The 23450-nt window shown below is 49.0% G+C and overlaps 1 protein-coding gene across 1 annotated transcript; it reads left to right on the forward strand.

Annotated features, from left to right (window-relative positions):
- The first annotated feature begins 247 nt into the window (after positions 1–247).
- LOC136569839 (sodium/glucose cotransporter 2-like) lies at positions 248–23004 on the forward strand. The gene is made up of 14 exons (XM_066570203.1): positions 248–534; positions 1990–2094; positions 2386–2445; positions 3669–3773; positions 4888–4993; positions 5922–6002; positions 6636–6835; positions 7719–7854; positions 9521–9628; positions 10945–11095; positions 14622–14790; positions 18098–18313; positions 20574–20673; positions 22810–23004. The coding sequence occupies exons 1-14, from the start codon at positions 520–522 to the stop codon at positions 22980–22982; spliced, it is 1725 nt and encodes a 574-aa protein (XP_066426300.1). The 5' UTR covers positions 248–519; the 3' UTR covers positions 22983–23004.
- The last annotated feature ends 446 nt before the right edge of the window (positions 23005–23450 follow it).

A 23450-nucleotide genomic window follows, 5' to 3' on the forward strand; every position in this document is an offset into this window, starting at 1 on the left:
GGACTGGGAGGAGATTGGGACAGTCTGTACTGGTTTATACTGGTTTATACTGGTTTATACTGGTTTGGAGTGGTGAGCTAGCATTCCAAGATGGCCACCAAGGACAGCAGCCGGGTGGGACTGGGAGCACTGGTTTAGACTGGGAGGGGACTGGGAGGTGGATTAGACAGTCCGTACTGGTTTATACTGGTTTATACTGGTTTAGAGTGGTCAGTGAGCTAGCAATCCAAGATGGCGGCCAAATAACGTCATCCAAGATGGCCGCCAGGGACAGCAGCCGGATGGGACTGGGAGCACTGGTTTGGACTGGGAGCACACTGGGAGGGTCCATACTGGTTTATACTGGTCCATACTGGTTTATACTGGTCCATACTGGTTTTTACGGATTTTTATGGGGTTTTTTTGGTCCATACTGGTTTATACTGGTCCATACTGGTTTATACTGGTTTCTACTGGTCCCAGTCCCTGCGCAGGCGCGGTGGGCGGAGCCTGTCTGGGTATTTCCTGGCCGGACGCAGCATGAGCTGGGCCCCGGTGAGTGCCCAAACTGGTTTGTACTGGGAGGTTCTGGGAGGGACTGGTTTGAACTGGTTTATACTGGTTTCAGCTGGTTTGGGACTGGTTTATACTGGTTTGGACTGGGAGGGACTGGGTTATACTGGTTTATACTGGTTTGAACTGGTTTTCAACTGGTTTTGTACTGGTTTGTACTGGTATAAAATGGTTTTGAACTGGTTTTTACTGGGAATGGAGGGGTCACCTTGAGGTCACTCAGGGGGAATTTTTGGGGTCATTTTGGGCCATTTTGGGCCATTTTGGGTCATTGGTCACTCTGGGGTCACTTTGGGGCCATTTTTGGGGTCGTTTTTGGGGTCACTTTTTAGGGTCACTCAGGGGTCACTCATTGGTCACTCAGAGGTCACTTTGGGGTCACCTTGGAGTAATTTTTGGGGTCATTTTTGGGGTCACTCATTGGTCACCCAAGGGTCCCTTTTGGCCACTTTTTGGTCACTTTGGGGCCATTTTTGGGGTCACTTTTGGGGTCATTCATTGGTCACTTTGGGGTCACCTTGGGGTCATTTTTCGGGTCAATCATTGGTCACTCAGGGGTCCCTTTTGGTCACTTTTTGGTCACTTTTAATCCCTTTGGGGTCACCTTGGGGTCACTTTTGAGGTCACTTTGGGGCCATTTTGGGGGTCATTTTTGGGGTCACTCAGGGGTCACTTTGGGGTCATTTTTGGGGTCACCTTGAGGTCACTCATTGGTCACTCATTGGTCACTCAGGGGACACTTCTGGTCCTTTTTGGTCACTTTTTGGTCACTTTGGGGCCATTTTTGGGGTCATTTTTGGGGTCACTTTGGGGCCATTTTTTGGGTCTTTTGGGGTCACTTTTGTGGTCACTCATTGGTCACTTTTGAGGTCACTTTGGGGTCACTTTTTAGGGTCACTCAGGGGTCACTCATTGGTCACTCAGGGGTCACTTTTGTGGTCACTCATTGGTCACTTTTGAGGTCACTTTGGGGTCATTTTTGGGGTCACTCATTGGTCACTCATTGGTCACTTCTGAGGTCACTTTGGGGTCATTTTTGGGGTCATTCATTGGTCACTCATTGGTCACTTCTGAGGTCACTTTGGGGTCATTTTTGGGGTCACTCATTGGTCCCTTTTGGTCACTTTGGGGCCATTTTGGGGTCATTTTTCGGGTCACTCATTTGTCACTCTGGGGTCACTCAGGGGACACTCATTGGTCACTTTTGAGGTCACTTTTTGGTCATTTTTGGGGTCACTCATTGGTCACTCATTGGTCACTCTGGGGTCACTTCGAGGCCATTTTGGGGTCACTCATTGGTCACTCATTGGTCACCTTTGAGGTCACTTTGGGGTCATTTTTGGGATCGTTTTTTGGGTCACTTTTGGGGTCACTTTTTAGGGTCACTCAGGGGTCACTCTGGGGTCACTCTGGGGTCACTCTTGGTCCCCTCCCCAGGTGGGGGCGTCGCTCTTTGCCAGCAACATCGGCTCCGGCCACTTTGTGGGGCTGGCGGGGACGGGGGCGGCCGGAGGCATCGCCGTGGGAGGCTTCGAGTGGAGCGTGAGTCGCGACATATCGCGATAGGAGCCCCCTTATCTCGCGAGATCTCGCCTTATCATCCCTTATCTCGCGCACCCCCCCCGACGACGGTTCTCTCGCGATACAACGGCGCCCCCTGCTGGTTCTCTCGCGATATCGCAACCCCCCCCGGGTGGTTCTCTCGCGGTATCAGCCCCGCTTCTCGCGATATCAGCGCGGCCCGCGCTTGGCCCCGCCCTCAGGCATGGCCACGCCCCCTCCATCGCGATGTAGCCCCGCCCCCTATCGCGACATAACGCCCCTTTTCCCCAGGGCATGTTCATTGTGCTGCTGCTGGGCTGGGTGTTCGTGCCCATCTACCTGAGAGCCGGGGTGAGACTGGGATGGACTGGGATAAACTGGGAGGGACTGGGAGGGACTGGGAGGGACTGGGAGGGAAGTGGGAGGGAACTGGTTTATACTGGGAGGGAACTGGGAGGGACTGGGATGAACTGGGAGGAACTGGGAGGGACTGGGATGAACTGGGAGGGAACTGGTTTATACTGGGAGGGACTGGGAGGGAACTGGGAGGGAACTGGTTTATACTGGGAGGGAACTGGGAGGGACTGGGATGAACTGGGAGGGACTGGGAGGGAACTGGGAGGGACTGGGATGGACTTGGGATGAACTGGGAGGGACTGGGAGGGAACTGGGAGGGATTAGGGGGGAACTGGTTTATACTGGGATGGACTGGGAGGGATTGGGATGGAACTGGGATGGACTGGGAGGGACTGGGAGGGGACTGGGATAGACTGGGATGGGACTGGTTTATACTGGGAGGGAACTGGGAGGGAACTGGTTTATACTGGGAGGGAACTGGGAGGCAACTGGGAGGGGCTGGGAGGGACTGGGATGGAACTGGGAAGGACTGGGAGGGAACTGGGGGATACTGGGAGGGACTGGGGGGGAACTGGTTTATACTGGGAGAGAACTGCTGTGGACTGGTTATACTGGGATGGACTGGGAGGGACTGGATGGGATTTGGAATGGACTGGGTTATACTGGTTTATACTGGGAAGGGACTGGGTTATACTGGTTTATACTGGGAGGGCACTGGGAATGGACTGAGAGGGAACTGGGTTATACTGGGAGGGAACTGGGTTATACTGGGTTATACTGGGAATGGACTGGGAGGGGACTGGTTTATACTGGGAGGGTCTGGGCGTGGCTTAAATGGCTCCAGACATGGGTGGGGTCAAAATGGGCGTGGCTTAAATGGAAGTGGGCGTGGCCTAAAGGGATGTGGGTGTGGCTTGTTGGTGGGCGTGGCCTAACAGGTCTGGGTCTAAAATGGGCGTGGCATAATTAAGAATGGGCGTGGCCTAACGTGGTGTGGGATAAATGGGCGTGGCCTAACGGATGTGGGCGTGTCCATGTGGTTTATTTGTGGGCGTGGCCTAACAGATTTTTGTTTGAATGGGTGTGGCCTAATTAAGATTGGGTGCGGTCTAACTCGATGTGGGCGTGGCCTAACGGGTTTGTGGCTGTGCGGGCGTGGCCTAAGGGGGTGTGGGCGTGGTTTGTGAGTGGGCGTGGTCTGAAGTGGGCGTGTCCAGGTGAGCACCATGCCCGAGTACCTGGGCCGGCGCTTCGGGGGGGGGCGGATCCGGCTCTACCTGGCCCTGCTGTCCCTGGGCCTCTACGTCAGCACCAAGATCTCGGTACTGGTTTATACTGGTTTATACTGGTTTGTACTGGTTTGTACTGGTTTGTACTGGTTTGTACTGGTTTGTACTGAGAGGGGTCTGGGAGGGCACTGGGAGGGCACTGGGAGGGCCTGGGATGGGTTTTTCCTGGTTTATACTGATTTAAACTGGTTTATACTGGTTTAAACTGGTTTATACTGGTTTGGGTCCGGATCCCAGTTCCTCCCAGTCCATTCCCAGTTAATCCCAATCCCCTCCCAGTTCCCTCCCAGTCTCTCCCAGTCTGTCCCAGTATAACCCAGTCCCTTCCCCGTCCATCCCAGTTTATCCCAGTCCCTCCCAGTTTATCCCAGTATAACCCATTCCATTCCCAGCTTGTCCCAGTTTGTCCCGGTCCCTCCCAGTCCATTCCCAGTTTATCCCAGTCCATCCCAGTATAACCCAGTTCCCTCCCAGTCCCTCCCAATCCCTCCCAATCCATTCCCAGTATATCCCAGTCCCTCCCAGTCCATTCCAGTTCCCTCCCAGTTTGTCCCAGTCCCTCCCAATCCCTCCCAATCCATTCCCAGTATATCCCAGTCCCCTCCCAGTCCATTCCCAGTCCCTCCCAGTATAAACCAGTCCCTCCCAGTCCATTCCCAGTTTGTCCCAGTCCCTCCCAGTATCACCCAGTTCCATTCCCAGTCCCTCCCAATCCCTCCCAATCCATTCCCAGTATATCCCAGTCCTGCCCAGTATAACCCAGTCCCTCCCAGTCCATTCCCAGTCCCTCCCAGTCCCTCCCAGTCCCTCCCAGTTTGTCCCAGTCCCTCCCAGTTCCCTCCCAGTCCATTCCCAGTTTATCCCAGTCCCCTCCCAGTCCCCTCCCAGTCCCTCCCAATCCCTCCCAATCCATTCCCAGTTTATCCCAGTTCCCTCCCAGTCCCTCCCAGTCCATTCCCAGTTTATCCCAGTCCCCTCCCAGTCCCTCCCAATCCCTCCCAATCCATTCCCAGTATATCCCAGTCCCTCCCAATCCATTCCCAGTTTATCCCAGTTCCCTCCCAGTCCCTCCCAATCCATTCCCAGTTTATCCCAGTCCCTCCCAGCCCCTCCCAGTCCCTCCCAGTCCAAACCAGTACGCCCGCAGGTGGACATGTACTCGGGGGCCCTGTTCATCCGCGAGGCGCTGGGCTGGGACCTCTACGGCTCCGTGGGGGCCCTGCTGGGCATCACCGCCCTCTACACCGTCACTGGTTTGTACTGGTTTATACTGGTTTATACTGGGATGAACCTGGAGGGGACTGGGATGGACTGGGATGGACTGGGAGTGGATTGGGAGGGACTGGGAGGGGAATAAAGGGTTAAGAATGTGGGGAAAAGTGGTGCTGGGAGTGATTTCTTTATACTGGTTTATACTGGTTTGTACTGGTTTGGGACTGGTTTGTACTGGTTTGTACTGGGCATGGGCTGGGAGGGGTCTGGGTTATACTGGGAGGGACTGGGAATGGTCCGTACTGGTCCGTACTGGTCCATACCAGTTTATACTGGTCCATACTGGTCCGTACTGGTCCATACTGGTTTATACTGGTCCGTACTGGTCCCTATGAGTCTGTGCATGGTTTGGAGTAGTGGGCGTGGCTTAACTGCATCAGCGTGGGTGTGGGTGTGGCTAATCTGGATGTGGGCGTGGCTTGTCTGGGTGTGGGCGTGGCCTGACTGGGTGTGGACCAGTGTAGGCATGGCCTAATCCAGTGGGCGTGACCTAATTGGCTGGAACAAATATGGGCGTGGCCTAACCCGGAGGGCGTGGCCCAACTGGACGAGGGCCGATGTGGGCGTGGCCTAACTGGGGTCTGAGGGAATGTGGGCGTGGCCTGAGTTTTGAGCTATGTGGGCGCGGCCTAACAGGGTGTGGGTGTGGCCTAACTGGGTGTGGGTGTGGCCTAACTGGGTCTTGGCTCTTGTGGGCGTGGCCTAACTGGGTTTTGGTCAATATGGGCGTGTCCTAACATGGTGGACGTGGCCTAACTGGGTTTGTGTCGATGTGGGCGTGGCCTAACTGGGTGTGGGCATGACCTAACTGGGTTTGGCCCAATATGGGCATGGCCTAAGCGGTGTGGGCGTGGCCTAATTTGGTTTGTGTCCCATGTGGGCGTGGCCTGACGCGGTGGGCGTGGCCAGGCGGGCTGACGGCGCTGATGTTCGCGGACCTGGTGCAGACCCTGATCATCATCGCGGGCGCCTCCGTGCTGGCCGGCTACGGTACTGGGTTATACTGGTTTATACTGGTTTATACTGGTTTGGACTGGGTTATACTGGGTTATACTGGTTTATACTGGTTTGGACTGGGCTATACTGGGTTATACTGGTTTATACTGGGCTATACTGAGCTATACTGGGTTATACTGGGTTATACTGGTTTATACTGGTTTGGACTGGGCTATACTGGTTCATACTGGTTTATAGTGTTCGTACTGGTTCATACTGGGAGGGAACTGGGAGGGACTGGGAAGCAACACTGTGGTGTCTTACTGGTCCATACTGGTCCTTACTGGTCCACACTGGTCCACACTGGTCCATACTGGTTTTCACCACTTTATACCGGTTTATTCTACTTCCAACTGGTTTATACTGGTTTATACTGACTTATACTGGTTTTTATCACTCCATACTGGTTCATACTGGTTCGTACTGGTTTATACTGGTCCATACTGGTCCATAGTGATTACTAGTGGGGAAGACACCACCCACTCCCCACACCCACCCCTACCTCCCACACTGGTCCATACTGGTTTATACTGGTTTTATTCTGCTTTATACTGGGTTTTATCACTCCATACTGGTTCATACTGGTCCGTACTGGTTCATACTGGTTTGTACTGGTTTTTTGGGCAGCTCTGGGCGCCGTGGGGGGGTACCAGGGCCTGCTGGAGCGCTACCCCCTGGCTCTGCCCCCCAACTCCTCGGGACCCTGCGGCCGCCCCCGGCCCGACGCCTTCAACCTCCTGCGGGATCCCAGCACCGGGGACCTGCCCTGGCCCGGGCTGGTGCTGGGACTGGGAATCATCTCGGCCTGGTACTGGTGCACCGACCAGGTGGGACTGGGAGAGACTGGGATAGACTGGGAATGGATTGGGAGGGACTGGGAATGGATTGGGAGGGACTGGGAATCATCTAAACCTGGATATAGGGGCACTGGGTTATACTGGGAGAGACTGGGAGGGACTGGGATAGACTGGGAATGGATTGGGAGGGACTGGGAATGGATTGGGAGGGACTGGGAATGGATTGGGAGGGACTGGGAGGGACTGGGAGGGACTGGGAATCATCTCGGCCTGGTACTGGTGCACCGACCAGGTGGGACTGGGAGAGACTGGGATAAACTGGGAGGGACTGGGAATGGATTGGGAGGGACTGGGATAAACTGGGAGGGACTGGGAATCATCACGGACTGGTACTGGTGCACCGACCAGGTGGGACTGGGAGAGACTGGGATAAACTGGGAATGGATTGGGAGGGACTGGGATAGACTGGGAGGGACTGGGAATCAACTAAACCTGGATATAGGGGCACTGGGTTATACTGGGAGAGACTGGGAGGGACTGGGAATGGATTGGGAGGGACTGGGATAAACTGGGAGGGACTGGGATAAACTGGGAGGGACTCGGAATGGATTGGGAGGGACTGGGATAGACTGGGAGGGACTGGGAATCATCTAAACCTGGATATAGGGGCACTGGGTTATACTGGGAGAGACTGGGAGGGACTGGGAGGGACTGGGAATCATCTAAACCTGGATATAGGGGCACTGGGTTATACTGGGTTATACTGGGATAGATTGGGAGGGAGCACTGGGCTCTAACTGGGAGCACTGGGCTGGAACTGGTCCCACCAGTCTGGAACTGGTCCCCCCAGTCTGTAACTGGGATAACTGGTCTGTAACTGGGAGCACTGGTCTCTAACTGGTCCCTCCCCCAGGTGATCGTGCAGCGCTGCCTCGCCGGCCGCTCCCTCACCCACGTCCGCGCCGGCTGCGTCGTCTGCGGCTACCTCAAGGTTCTGCCCATGTTCCTGATGGTGCTGCCCGGCATGGCCGCCCGCGTCCTCTTCCCGGGTCAGTTATACTGGTTTGTACTGGTTTATACTGGGTTATACTGGGTTATACTGGGTTATACTGGTTTATACTGGCATATTTTGAGTTTAAGGTATTTATCCAAAATGGCCGCCTCCATCGGCATTTACAAGATGGCTGCCCAAATCTAAGAAGGCCGCCCAAGATGGCGCCCGATTATAGTGAGCCACTGGTGCATACTGGTTTATACTGGGAGGGAACTGGGATGAGTTTTTACTGGTTTATACTGGTTTATACTGGTTTATAGTGGCATATTTTGAGTTTAAGGGATTTATCCAAAATGGCCGCCTCCATCGGTGTTTACAAAATGGCCACCTCCATTGGAGTTTACAAGATGGCCGCCCAAGATGGCGCCCGATTATAGGAAACCATTGGTGCATAGTGGTTTATACTGGTTTAAACTGGTTTATACTGTGAGGGAAATGAGATGAGTTTTTACTGGTTTATACTGGTTTATACTGGTTTATATTGAGTTTTAGGGATTTATCCATGGTAGTTTACAAGATGGCTGCCCGAAATCTAAGATGGCTGCCCAAGATGGCGCCCCATTATAGGAAACCATTGGTGCATACTGGTTTATACTGGGAGGGAACTGGGATGAGTTTTTACTGGTTTATACTGGTTTATACTGGCATATTTTGAGTTTAAGGTATTTATCCAAAATGGCCGCCTCCATCGGCGTTTACAAGATGGCTGCCCAAAATGGCCGCCCAAAATGGCGCCCGATTATAGGAAACCATTGGTGCATACTGGTTTATACTGGTTTATACTGGGAGGGAACTGGGATGAGTTTTTACTGGTTTTTACTGGTTTATACTGGCATATTTTGAATTTAAGTTATTTATTCAAAATGGCCACCTCCATGGTAGTTTACAAGATGGCTGCCCAAAATCTAAGATGGCCGCCCAAGATGGCGCCCCATTATAGGAAACCATTGGTGCACACTGGTTTATACTGGGAGGGAACTGGCGTGAGTTTTTACTGGTTTATACTGGTTTATACTGGTTTATACTGGTATATTTTGAGTTTTAGGGATTTATTCAAAATGGCCGCCTCCATCGGTGTTTACAAGATGGCTGCCCCAAATCTAAGATGGCCGCCCAAGATGGCGCCCGATTATAGTGAGCCACTGGTGCATACTGGTTTAAACTGGTCCATACTGGTTTATACTGGGAGGGAACTGGGATGAGTTTATACTGGTTTGTACTGGTTTATACTGGTTTATACTGGTTTGTACTGAGTTTTAGGGATTTATCTAAAATGGCCACCGCCATTGGAGTTTACAAGATGGCTGCCCCAAATCTAAGATGGCCACCCAAGATGGCGCCCGATTATAGGAAACCATTGGTGCATAGTGGTTTATACTGGTTTAAACTGGTTTATACTGTGAGGGAAATGAGATGAGTTTTTACTGGTTTATACTGGTTTATACTGGTTTATATTGAGTTTTAGGGATTTATCCAAAATGGCCGCTGCCATTGGTGTTTACAAAATGGCCGCCTCCATTGGAGTTTGCAAGATGGCCGCCCAAGATGGCGCCCGATTATAGGAAACCATTGGTTTATACTAGTCTATACTGGTCCATACTGGTCCATACTGGTTTATACTGGTCCAAACTGGTTTAAACTGGTCCAAACTGGTCCCACAGACGTCATTGGCTGCGCCGACCCCCAGGGCTGCTCCCGGGCCTGTGGCTCCGCCCTCGGCTGCTCCAACGTGGCCTATCCCAGGCTGGTGCTCAGCCTGCTGCCCCCCGGTAATTAATTAGCTCATTAATTAATTAATTAGGGGTCATTAATTAATTCCCAGCGATTATTATTGAAGTGTTGATGATTTATTAATGATTTGTTGGCGATTAATTGCGGTTATTAGCTGTTGTTAGTGATTAAAAATGATTTTTTAGTAATTTGTTAATGATTTATTAGTGATTTGCTAGGGATTATTAATGATTATTAATGATTTATTAGTGATTATTAGTTCTTTATAAGTGATTGTTATTAATTTATTAATTATTATAAGTGATTATTAGTGATTATTAGGGATTAATAATTACTTATTAGTGATTATTAGTTGATTATTTATGACCAATAATTACTTTTTCGTGATTTATTAATGATTTATTAGTGATTATTAATTAATTATTAATGATTATTAGGGTTTTTTAGTGATTAATAATGATTTATAAATGATTCATTATTGATTCATTAGTGATTATTAGTGATTATAAGTGATTAATAATTACTTATTACTGATTATTAGTTGTTTATTAATGATCAATAATTATTTATTAGTGATTTATTAATTATTTATTAGGGATTATTAATTAATTCAATTTTCCACCAATTTTCACCGTTTTTTCACTGCTAATTCTTTTTAATTAATAATTAATAATTATTTCAGTTATTAGGACTAATAAACTTCTAATAATCCTAATTACTGGGCTAATAGCTCAATTTTTAGGCCTATTTTCACCTTTTTTTTTCACCGATTTTTGCCGTTTTTTCACTGATTTTCGCCATTTTTTCACTGCTAATTACTTTTAATTAAAAACTAATAATTATTCTGGCTATTAGGACTAATAAACCTCTGATAATCCTTATTACTGGGCTAATAACTCTATTTTTAGGCCTATTTTCACAATTTTTCACCGATTTTCGCCGTTTTTTCACTGATTTTTGCCATTTCTTCACCACTAATTATCTTTAATTAATAACTAATAATTATTTCGGTTATTAGGACTAATAAACCTCTAATAATCCTAATTACTGGGCTAATAACTCCATTTTTAGGCCCATTTTCACCTTGTTTTTTCACCGATTTTCACCGTTTTTTCACCGTTTTTTTTTTCTGCTAATTATTTTTAATTAATAACTAACAATTATTTCGGTTATTACGACTAATAAACTTCTAATAATCCTAATTACTGGGCTAATAACTCCATTTTTAGGCCCATTTTCACCTTGTTTTTCCGCCGATTTTCGCCGTTTTTTCACCGATTTTCGCCGTGTTTTCGCCGCTAACGGTCACCATTAATTAATTAAGTAATTAATAATTAATTAATGGCCGTCGCAGGGCTGCGGGGGCTGATGCTGGCCGTGGTGCTGGCGGCGCTGATGTCGTCGCTGGCCTCCATCTTCGCCAGCTCGGCCGCGCTCTTCACCCTGGACGTGTACAGGAAGCTCCGCCCAGGGGCGGGGCCAAGGCACCTCCTGGTGGCCGGAAGGTGAGGGGACACACCTGGGACAGGGCAGGGGACACCTGGGATGGGTGGGACAGGTGAGGGACACACCTGGAGAGGTGAGGGACACCTGGGACAGGGCAGGGGACACACCTGGGACACACCTGGGACTGATGGGACACACCTGGGACACACCTGGGATAGGGAGGGGACACACCTGGGACACACCTGGGACACACCTGGGATAGGGAGGGGATACACCAGGGACAGGTGGGACACACCTGGGACAGGGCTGGGACATCTGGGATAGGTGGGACAGGTGAGGGACAGGTGAGGGACACACCTGGGCAGGTGAGGGATGGGGAGGGACAGGTGAGGGACACCTGGGACACACCTGGGATAGGGGAGGGACAGGGGAGAGGACACCTGGGATGCACCTGGGACAAGGCAGGGGACACACCTGGGACACACCTGGGACACATCTGGGACACACCTGGGATAGGGAGGGGACACCTGGGACACACCTGGGACTGATGGGACACACCTGGGACACACCTGAGATTGGTGAGGGACACCTGGGACAGGGCTGGGACACACCTGGGATGAGTGGGACACACCTGGGACAGGGCTGGGACACACCTGGGACAGGTGAGGGATGGGGAGGGACAGGTGAGGGACACCTGGGACACACCTGGGACAGGTCAGGGACACCTGAGACACACCTGGGGAGATGAGGGACACATGGGACTGATGGGACATCTGGGACACACCTGGGACAAGTGGGACACACCTGGGACAGGTGAGGGTCACCCTGGACGTGTACAGGAAGCTCCGCCCAGGGGCGGGGCCAAGGCACCTCCTGGTGGCCGGAAGGTGAGGGGACACACCTGGGACACACCTGGGACACACCTAGGACAGGGAGGGGACACCTGGGACACACCTGGGACAGGGCAGGGGACACACCTGGGACACACCTGGGACACCTGGGATAGGTGGGACAGGTGAGGGGCACCTGGGACACACCTGGGACACCTGGGACAGGTGAAGGATTGGGAGGGACGGGTGAGGGGACACCTGGGACACACCTGGGACAAGGCAGGGGACACCTGGGACTGATGGGACACACCTGGGATGGGTGAGGGACAGGGGAAGGGACACCTGAGACACACCTGGGACACACCTGAACCTGTCAGGGACACCTGGGACAGGTGAGGGAACACCTGGGATAGGTGGGACAGGTGAGGGACAGGTGAGGGACACACCTGGGACAGGGGAGGGGACACCTGGGACTGATGGGACACACCTGGGACAAGGCAGGGGAGCCTTGGGACACATCTGGGACACACCTGGGCAGGTGAGGGACACCTGGGACTCACCTGGGACACACCTGAGATTGGTGAGGGACACCTGGGACAGGTGAGGGACACCTGGGACAGGGGAGGGGACACCTGGGACACACCTGGGACTGATGGGACACACCTGGGACACACCTGTGACACACCTGGAACAGGTGAGGGGACACCTGGGACCCACCTGGGACACACCTGGGACAGGGCAGGGGACACACCTGGGATAGGTGAGGGGACACCTGGGACACACCTGGAGATCGCATGGGACACCTGGGACAGGTGAGGGACACACCTGGGATACACCTGGGACAGGGGAGGGGACACCTGGGACACACCTGGGACACACCTGGGACAGGGGAGGGGACACCTGGGACACACCTGGGACACACCTGGGACACACCTGGGACACACCTGGAGATCCCGTGGGACACCTGGGACAGGTGAGGGACACACCTGGGACACACCTGGGACAGGGGAGGGGACACCTGGGACACACCTGGGACACACCTGGGACACACCTGGGGCTGCTCCAGGTGCGCAAGAACCCAAATTTGGTCATCTCAGGTGACCTTGAAGGACCCAAATTTTGGGTTCCTCACCTCCAAATGACCCCAAATTTTTTGGGGGTGACCTCAGGTGACCTCAGATGACCTCAGGTGACCTCACCTGTCCATGTGACCCCAATTTGGGTCATTCTAAGTGTCCAGGTGACCTCAAGAACCCCAAATTTCAGTGTCCAGGTGACCCCGAACTCCACGAATTTCGGGTTCTGGAGCTCCTGGAGACCCCGAATTTTTTGGGGTTGACCTCAGGTGACCTCAGGTGACCTCAGGTGACCTCACCTGCCCATGTGACCTCAAGAACCCCAATTCTGAAGTTCTCAGGTGTTTGAGAACCCCAAATTTTGGTGTCCAGGTGACCTTGAGGGACCCAAATTTTGGGTTCCTCACCTCCAAACGACCCCGAATTTTTTGGGGGTGGCCCCAGGTGACCCCAGGTGACCTCACCTGTCCCTCACCTGTCCATGCGACCTCAAAAACCCCAAATTTCGTCATCCCAAATGTCCAAAATCCCCAAATTTTGAGATCTCAGGTAACTTTGATCCTCCATATTTTGGGTTCTGGAGCTCCTGGAGACCCCGAATTTTTTTGGGTTGACCTCAGGTGACCCCAGGTGAACTCAGGTGTCCATGTGACCTCAAAAACCCCAAATTTCATCATCCAAAATGCCCAAAACCCCCAAATTTTGGTGTCCAGGTGACCTTGAGGGACCCAAATTTTGGGTTCCTCACCTCCAAACGACCCCGAATTTTTTGGGGGTGACCCCAGGTGACCTCAGGTGACCTCACCTGTCCAAGTGACCTCCAGACACTCAAATCTGAGCTTCTCAGGTGTCCCAAAAACCCCAAATTTTGAGATCTCAGGTAACTTTGATCCTCCATATTTTGGGTTCCTCACCTCCTGGAGACCCCGAATTTTTTGGGGGTGGCCCCAGGTGACCCCAGGTGACCTCAGGTGACCTCACCTGTCCATGTGACCTCAAAAACCCCAAATTTCATCATCCCAAATATCCAAAACCCCCAAATTTTGAGATCTCAGGTGCCTTCGAGCTCCCGTATTTCGGGTTCTGGAGCTCCTGGAGACCCCGAATTTTTTGGGGTTGACCTCAGGTGACCTCAGGTGACCTCAGGTGACCTCAGGTGTCCATGTGACCTCAAAAACCCCAAATTTCATCATCCCAAATGCCCAAAATCCCCAAATTTTGAGATCTCAGGTAACTTTGATCCTCCATATTTTGGGTTCCTCACCTCCTGGAGACCCCGAATTTTTTGGGGGTGGCCCCAGGTGACCCCAGGTGACCTCACCTGCCCATGTGACCTCAAAAACCCCAAATTTCATCACCCCAAATGCCCAAAACCCCCAAATTTTGAGATCTCAGGTACCTTCGAGCTCCCGTATTTCGGGTTCTGGAGCTCCTGGAGACCCCGAATTTTTTTGGGGGTGGCCCCAGGTGACCCCAGGTGACCTCAGGTGACCTCACCTGCCCATGTGACCTCAAAAACCCCAAAATTGGTCCTCCCAAATGTCCAAAACCCCCAAATTTTGAGATCTCAGGTAACTTTGATCCTCCGTATTTCGGGTTCTGGAGCTCCTGGAGACCCCGAATTTTTTGGGGGTGGCCCCAGGTGACCCCAGGTGTGTCATCCCCGCCCCCCCCCGCAGGCTGTGGGTGGTGGCCATGGTGGGGCTGAGCCTGGCCTGGCTGCCGGTGGTGGAGGCGGCGCGGGGGGGGCAGCTCTTCGAGTACATGCAGGCCCTGGCCTCGTACCTGGCGCCGCCCGTGGCCGCCGTCTTCTTCCTGGCCGTGTTCGTGCCCCGCGTCAACGAGCCCGTGAGTGCCGGGGACACCTGGGGACACACCTGGGGACACACCTGGGGACAGGTGGGAGGGGAGGGGCAAAAAAAACCCCGCGAAAATTGGGTTAAAAATGGGGATTTTGGGTGAAAAATGGGGATTTTTAACCCCCCCCAAAAAATGGGAAGAATGGGAATTTTTGGGGTGAAAAATTGGGGATTTTGGGGTTAAAAGTGGGGGTTTTGGGGACACAGCTGGGGATACACCTGGGGACAGGTGGGAGGGGAGGGGCAAAAAAAACCCCGCGAAAATCGGGTGAAAAATGAGGATTTTGGGTTAAAAATGGGGATTTTGGGGTGAAAATTGGGGTTTTGGGGTGAAAATTGGGGTTTTGGGGTGAAAAATTGGGGATTTTGGGGACACACCTGGGGACACACTTGGGGACAGCTGGGAGGGGATGGGCAAAAAAAACCCCGTGAAAATTGGGTGAAAAATGGGGATTTTGGGGCGAAAATTTGGGATTTTGGGTGAAAAATGGGGATTTTGGGTGAAAAATTGGGGTTTTTGGGGTGAAAAATTGGGGATTTTGGGGTGAAAAATTGGGGATTTTGGGGACACACCTGGGGACACACCTGGGGACACACCTGGGGACAGGTGGGAGGGGAGGGGAAAAAAACCCCCCGTGAAAATCGGGTGGAAAATGGGGATTTTGGGGTCAAAAATGGGGATTTTGGGGTGAAAAATTGGGGTTTTGGGGTGAAAAATGGAGATTTTGGGGTGAAAACCGGGATTTTTAGGGTGAACAATGGGGAATTTTGGGGACACACCTGGGAGGGGATGGGCAAAAAAACCCCCATGAAAATTGGGTAAAAAATGAGGATTTTGGGGTAAAAATGGGGATTTTGGGGTAAAAATGGGGATTTTTAACCCCCCAAAAATGGGAAAAATGGGGATTTTTGGGGTTAAAATTTGGGATTTTTGGGGTGAACAATGGGGAATTTTGGGGTGAAAAATTGCGGATTTTTGGGGTGAAAAATGGGGATTTTTGGGGTGAAAAATGGGGATTTTTGGGGTGAAAAATTGGGGATTTTGGGGTTAAAAATGGGGATTTTGGGGTTAAAAATGGTGATTTTTGGGGTGAAAAATGGGGATTTTGGGGACACCTGGGCACAAGCCCCCAAATTTCCCCCTTTGAATGACCCCAAAAATCTCAGCTTTGAACCCCAAAAGTCCCAAATTTGAAGCCCCAAATTTTGACCCGAAATTCCCCAAATTTCCCCCATAAATGACCCCAAAATTCTCAAATTTTAACCCTAAAATCCCAAACTTTAACCCCCAAATTTCCCCTCGAAATGACCCCAAATACCCCAAATTTTAACCCCAAAACCCCCGAATTTTGACCCCGAATTTTCACCCTAAAACCCCCAATTTTTAACCCTTAAAACTCCAAATTTCAACCCCAAAACCCCCAGATTTTGACCCCAAATTTTCAGCCTAAACTCCCCCAAATTTTAACCCTCAAAACCCCGAATTTTAACCCCAAATCTCCCGAATTTCCCTTAAAAATGACCCCAAAACCCCCCCACATTTTAACCCTTTAAAAGACCCCACAAATTTCAAATTTTTGACCCCAAAACCCCCGAATTTTAACCCTTTAAAAGACCCCACAAAGCTCAAATTTTAACCCTTTGAACTCCAAATTTTAACCCTTAAACCCCCGGATTTTGACCCCAAATTTTCACCCTAAACCCCCACAAATTTTAACCCTTAAACCCCCAGATTTTGACCCCAAATACCCCGAATTTTAACCCTTAAACCCCCGGATTTTGGCCCCTAAACACCCCAAATTTTAACCCTTAAAGCCCCAGATTTTAACCCTTAAACCCCCGGTTTCTGACCCCAAATTTTCACCCTTAAACCCCCAGATTTTGACCCCCAAACACCCCAGATTTTAACCCTTAAACCCCCGGATTTTGACCCCAACCCCCCCCCAAATTTTAACCATTAAAACCCCCAATTTTAACCCCAAACCACCCCAAATTTTAACCATTAAAACCCCCGAATTTTAACCCTTAAACCCCCACAAATTTTAACCCTTAAAGCCCCACAAATTTTAACCCTTAAAGCCCCGGATTTTGACCCTAAATCCCCCCAAATGTTAACCCTTAAAGCCTCGAATTTTAACCCTTAAAACCCCGGATTTTGCCCCCAAATTTTACCCTAAACCCCCACAAATTTTAACCCTTAAACCCCCAGATTTTGACCCCAAATACCCCGAATTTTTCACCCCTAACTGCCCCTAAATTTTAACCCTTAAAGCCCCGAATTTTGACCCCAAATTTTCACCCTTAAACCACCCCAAATTTTAACCCTTAAACCCCCAATTCTGACCCCAAACCACCCCAAATTTTAACCCTTAAACCCCCAATTTTGACCCCCAAACCACCCCAAATTTTAACCCTTAAAAACCCGAATTTTAACCCTTAAAGCCCCAGATTTTAACCCTTAAAACCCCGAATTTTAACCCTTAAACCCCACAGATTTTAACCCTTAAACTCCCAAATTTTAACCTTTAACCCCCGCATTCTGACCCTAAACCCCCCCAAATGTTAACCCTTAAAGCCTGGAATGTTAACCCTTAAACCCCCGAATTTTAACCCTTAAACCCCACAGATTTTAACCCTTAAACCCCCAAATTTTGACCCCAAACCACACCAAATTTTAACCCTTAAAACCCCGGATTTTGACCCTAAATCCCCCCAAATGTTAACCCTTAAAGCCTCGAATTTTAACCCCAAATTTTCACCCTAAACCCCCACAAATTTTAACCCTTAAACCTCCCAATTTTGACCCCCAAACCACCCCGAATTTTAACCCTTAAACCCCCGAATTTTAACCCTTAAACCCCCGGTTTTTGACCCCAAATTTTCACCCTTAAACCCCCAGATTTTGACCCCAAAAACCCCCAAATTTTAACCCTTAAAGCCCCGGATTTTGACCCTAAACCACCCCAAATTTTAACCCTTAAAACCCCGAATTTTAACCCTTAAAACCCCGAATTTTGACCACAAACCCCCCCAATTTTAACCCTTAAAACCCCGAACTTTGACCCCAAACCCCTCCAATTTTTAACCCTTAAAACCCCGGATTTTAACACCAGATTTTCGCCCTAAAACCCCCCCAAATTTTAACCCTTAAAACCCCGAATTTTGACCCCCAAACCACCCCAAATGTTAACCCTTAAAATCCCGGATTTTCCCCCCCAACACCCCCCAAATTTTTAGGTTTTTTTTCCCTTTTTTTTGCCCAAATCCCCGTTATTTTTTTCCCTCCCTCCCCCAAGGGCGCCTTCTGGGGCCTGCTGGGGGGTTTGGGGCTGGGCCTGGCCCGGCTGATCCCCGAGTTCCTTTTGGGCTCGGGCTCGTGCGGGAGCCCCGGGCGCTGCCCCGCGCTGCTCTGCGGCCTGCACTACCTGCACTTCGCCGCGCTGCTCTTCCTGCTCACCTGCGCCCTCGTCCTGGCCGTCTCCTGGTGCCACCCGCCCATCCCCGAGGTCCACGTGAGTGCTGGGAATTTTTCGGGAATTTTTCGGGGGGAAAACGGAGAAAAAACGGCGAAAAAATGGCGGAAAAACGGCGAAAAACGGCGGAAAAATGGCGAAAAATGGCGGAAAAACGGCGAAAAAACGGCAAAAATAAGGAGGGGAAAATGGCAAAAATCGAGTCCAAAATGGCCCCAAAATGAGCCAAAAATGGTTTAAAATGGATGGGGAGTGCTTGGGAATTTTTGGGAATTTTTTTGGGAATTTTTGGGATTTTTGGGGGAAAAATGGTGATAAACAGAGAAAAACAGCAGAAAAACGTGAAGAAATGATCAAAAAGGGCAAAAATGAGCTCAAAATGGCCCCAAAATGAGACAGAATGAGCCCAAAATGGACCAAACTGAAATTGGAGTGTTTGGGAATTTTTGAGAATTTTTTGGGAATTTTTTGGGGGAAAAACGGCGAAAAAACGGCGAAAAATGGCGGAAAAATGGCGAAAAAATGGCAAAAATAAGGAGGGGAAAATGGCAAAAATCGAGCCCAAAATGGCCCCAAAATGGTTTAAAATGGATGGGGAGTGCTTGGGAATTTTTTTGGGAATTTTTTGGGAATTTTTGGGAAATTTTGGGGAAAAACGGTGAAAAAACGGCAGAAAATGGTGGAAAATGAGCAAAAATGGCAAAAATTGAGCCCAAAATGGCCCCAAAATGAGACAGAATGAGCCCAAAATGGACAAAACTGAAATTGGAGTGTTTGGGAATTTTGGGGAATTTTTTGTGAATTTTTTTGCAGACAAATGGTGAAAAAATGGTGAAAAAAAGTGAAAAAATGGCGAAAAAACGGCAAAAATAAGGAGGGGAAAATGGCAAAAATCGAGCCCAAAATGGCCCCAAAATGGTTCAAAATGGATGGGGAGTGCTTGGGAATTTTTGGGAATTTTTTGGGGAATTTTTGGGAATTTTTTCGGATTTTTTCGGAATTTTTGGGGGAAAATGGTGAAAAATGTGGAAAAATGACCAAAAATGGCAAAAATGAGCTCAAAATGGCCCCAAAAAGAGACAGAATGAGCCCAAAATGGACAAAACTGGAATTGGAGTGTTTGGGAATTTTGGGGAATTTTTTGGGAATTTTGGGGAATTTTTGGGGGGAAAAATTTTTGGGTGGATTTTTCTGAATTTTGGGTGGAATTTTGTGAATTTTGGGTGGAATTTTGTGAATTTTCCTCCGATTTTTGTGAATTTTGGGGCTGATTTTGCCAAATTTTGGGTGGATTTTTCTGAATTTTGGGTGGATTTTTCTGAATTTTGGGTGGATTTTCCCATTTTTGGGGTCAATTTTTCCATTTTTGGGGTCGATTTTACCAAATTTTGGGTGGATTTTTGTGACTTTTGGGGTCAATTTTTGTGACTTTTGGGTGGATTTTTGTGAATTTTGGGTCGATTTTGCCAAATTTTGGGTCTATTTTTCTGAATTTTGGGTGGATTTCTTCCATTTTTGGGGTGGATTTTACCAAATTTTGGATGGATTTTTGTGAATTTTGGGGTCGATTTTTTCCAAATTTTGGGTCGATTTTTTTGGGGATTTTTCACATTTTTGGGGCCGATTCGACCGAATTTTTGGTGGATTTTTTTGGGGGGAATTTTGGGTCGATTTTTCTGAATTTTGGGCGGATTTTTTATGAATTTGGGGCCGATTTTCCCATTTTCGGGGTCGATTTTTCTGAATTCTGGGCTGATTTTTGCCGAATTTTGGGTCGATTTTGCCAAATTTGGGGTGGATTTTTGTGAATTTTGGGTCGATTTTGCCAAATTTTGGGGTGGATTTTTGTGAATTTTGGGTGGATTTTTGTGAATTTTGGGTCGATTTTGCCAAATTTTGGGTGGATTTTTGTGACTTTTGGGTGGATTTTTGTGAATTTTGGGTCGATTTTGCCAAATTTTGGGGTGGATTTTTGTGAATTTTGGGTGGATTTTTGTGAATTTTGGGTCGATTTTGCCAAATTTTGGGTGGATTTCTTCCATTTTTGGGGTGGATTTTACCAAATTTTGGGTGGATTTTTGTGAATTTTTGTGAATTTTGGGCTGATTTTGCCAAATTTTGGGTGGATTTTTCTGTATTTTGGGCCCGATTTTGCCAAATTTTTGGGTGGATTTTTCCATTTTTGGGGTCGATTTTTCTGAATTTTGGGTTGATTTTTATGAATTTTGGGCCGATTTTCCCATTTTCGGGGCCGATCTCCCCGAATTTGGGGTCGATTTCCCCAAATTCGGGCTCCCAGCTGCACAGGTTGGTGTTCAGCCTCCGGAACAGCCGCGAGCCCCGGATCGACCTCGACGCGGCCAAGGAGCCCCCCCAGAACCCGGGGGTGCAGCTCGGGGGTGAGAGGGGGGGAAAAAATCCCAAAATTTGGGGGGTTTGGGGTCGAAATCCGGGATTTTTGGGGTCTTTGGGATCCAAATTTGGGGTTTTTTGGGGTCAAAATTTGGGATATTTGGGATCCAAAATTTGGGATTTTTGGGGTCAAAATTTGGGATATTTGGGATCCAAATTTGGGATTTTTGGGTCTTTGGGATCCAAATTTGGGATTTTTGGGGTCTTTGGGATCCAAATTTGGGGTTTTTTGGCTCGAAGTTTGGGATTTTTGGGGTCGAAAAAATCCCAAATTTGGGGGATTTGGGGTCAAAATTTGGGATTTTTAGGGTCTTTGGGACCCGGTTTTGGGTTTTTGGGGTCTTTGGGGTCAAAATTTGGGATTTTTGGGGTCGAAATTTGGGATTTTTGGGGTCTCTGGGATCCAAATTTGGGGTTTTTTGGGGTCAAAATTTGGGATATTTGGGATCCAGATTTGGGATTTTTGGGGTCTCTGGGATCCAAATTTGGGGGTTTTTGGCTCGAAGTTTGGGATTTTTGGGGTCGAAAAAATCCCAAATTTGGGGGGTTTGGGGTCGAAATTCGGATTTTTGGGGGGTTTGGGGTCGAAAACTGGGAGTTTTAGGGTCCTTGGGGTCCAAATTTGGGGGGTTTTGGGTCAAAAATTGGGATTTTTGGGGTCGAAATTCGGGATATTTGGGATCCAAATTTGGGATTTTTGGGGTCTTTGGGATCCAAATTTGGGATTTTTGGGGTCTCTGGGATCCAAATTTGGGCAGTTTGGGGTCAAAATTTGGGATTTTTGGGGTCGAAAAAATCCCAAATTTGGGGGGTTTGGGGTCGAAATTCGGGATTTTTGGGGTCTTTGGGGTCGAAAATTGGGATTTTTTGGGGGTTTTTGGGATCCTAATTTGGGGTCAAAATTTGCGATTTTTGGGGTCTTTGGGATCCAAATTTGGGGTTTTTGGGGTCAAAATTCGGGATTTTTGGGGTCGAAAAAAATCCCAAATTTGGGGGGTTTGGGGTTGAAAAATTGGGATTTTTGGGGTCGAAATTTGGGATTTTTAGGGTCTTTGGGATCCAAATTTGGGATTTTTGGGGTCATTGGGATCCAAATTTGGGCAGTTTGGGGTCGAAATTTGAGATTTTTGGGGTTGAAATTTGGGTTTTTGGGGTCTTTGGGATCCAAATTTGGGGTTTTGGGGGTCAAAATTTGGGATATTTGGGGTCAAAATTTGGGATATTTGGGATCCAAATTTGGGATTTTTGTGGTCTTTGGGATCCAAATTTGGGGGTTTTTTTGGGGTCAAAATTCGGGATTTTTGGGGTCTTTGGGAGCCAAATTTGGGCGTTTTGGGGTTGAAATTTGGGATTTTTGGGGTCTATGGGGTCAAAATTTGGGATTTTTGGGGTCAAAATTTGGGATTTTTGGGCTTTTTGGGATCCAAATTTCGGCAGTTTGGGGTTGAAATTGGGATTTTTTGGGTCTTTGGGATTCAGATTTGGGGTTTTTTTTTTGGGGTCGAAAATTGTAATTTTTGGGGTCTTTGGGATCCAATTTTGGGCGGTTTGGGGTCGAAATTTGGGATTTTTGGGGGTCTTTGGGGTCAAAAATTTGGATTTTTTTTAGGGGGTGAGAGGAAGAAAAAAAATCCAAATTTTGGGGGAGTTTGGGATCGAAATTTGGGATTTTTTGGGGGGGTTCCCGGGGAATTTGGGACCCCAAATTTTGGGGGATTTGGGTTATTTTGGGGTCAAAATTTGGCATTTTTTTGGGTATTTGGGGCCAAAATTTGGGATTTTGGGGTCTTTGGGATCGAAATTTGGATTTTTGGGATCTTTGGGGTCGAAATTTGGGATTTTGCTGGAGGGTGGGAATTTTTGGCAACTCAAATTTTGGAGTTTTGGGGTTTTTGGGATCCAAATTTGGGATTTTTCAGGCATGGGGGAGGGAGTTCCCAAATTTGGGGAATTTTTACTGTTTGAATATCCCAAAATTTGGGAATTCGGTGGTTTTGAGCCCCAAATTTGGGGTTTTGGGGGAATTTTGGGGTTCCCAGCTGATTCCGGAACCCCGAATTTTTGGGATTTTGGGGATTTTTGGGATTTTTGATTTTTAACCCCAAATTTTTCCCCAATTCCAGACTTGGAAGCGGCTCCAGGGGCGGAGCCTGGAGCGAGGGGCGTGGCCTCAGATCTGGGCATGGCCTCTGCCGAAGCCCCGCCCCCCGAGGATCCCAAATGGAGCCGATTGGTCGATATCAACGCCTTGGTGCTGATGGGCGTGGCCTCTTTCCTGTGGGGATATTTTGCCTAAAATGGCCTGAAATAAACCCAAAATTGATCCCAAATCTGGAATTGCGTCGAATTTGTACCAAAATCACCCGAAAATGGCAAAAAAATTTGGCAAAATTGCAGAAAATTTTGATTAAAATGCCCCAAAATGGCCCAAAATCCACCCAAAATTGACCCCAAAGGATCCAAATTTGACCAAAATGGACCCAAATCCAAAATTTTGACCCCAAAATTCTCCCAGAATCTCCTCAAATTGCCTCAAATCCACCCAAAATCTCCCAAATCCCCCCAAAATTTCCCAGAATTTCCCCAAATCCCCCCCAAATGTTCCAAAATCGCCCAAATTTTCACCCAAAATCTCCCCAAATTCCCCTGAAAAATCTCCCAAAATCCTCCTAAAAATTCACCAAAATTTCTCCCAAAATCTGCAAAATTCTCACCCAAATCCACCCAAAATTTCCCAAAATCACCCAAATTTTCACCCCAAATC

The sequence above is a fragment of the Molothrus aeneus genome, unplaced genomic scaffold, assembly GCF_037042795.1.
Source record: "Molothrus aeneus isolate 106 unplaced genomic scaffold, BPBGC_Maene_1.0 scaffold_271, whole genome shotgun sequence".
NCBI classification, from domain to species: domain Eukaryota; kingdom Metazoa; phylum Chordata; class Aves; order Passeriformes; family Icteridae; genus Molothrus; species Molothrus aeneus.

What these genes read in the sequence shown, in the direction of transcription:
- LOC136569839 (XM_066570203.1), top strand. An exon ending in CGCCCTCTACACCGTCACTG is followed by an intron (nt 4,994 to 5,921) that starts GTTTGTACTGGT and finishes GGGCGTGGCCAG; the next exon opens with GCGGGCTGACGGCGCTGATG. An exon ending in TGCCCCGCGTCAACGAGCCC is followed by an intron (nt 14,791 to 18,097) that starts GTGAGTGCCGGG and finishes CCCTCCCCCAAG; the next exon opens with GGCGCCTTCTGGGGCCTGCT.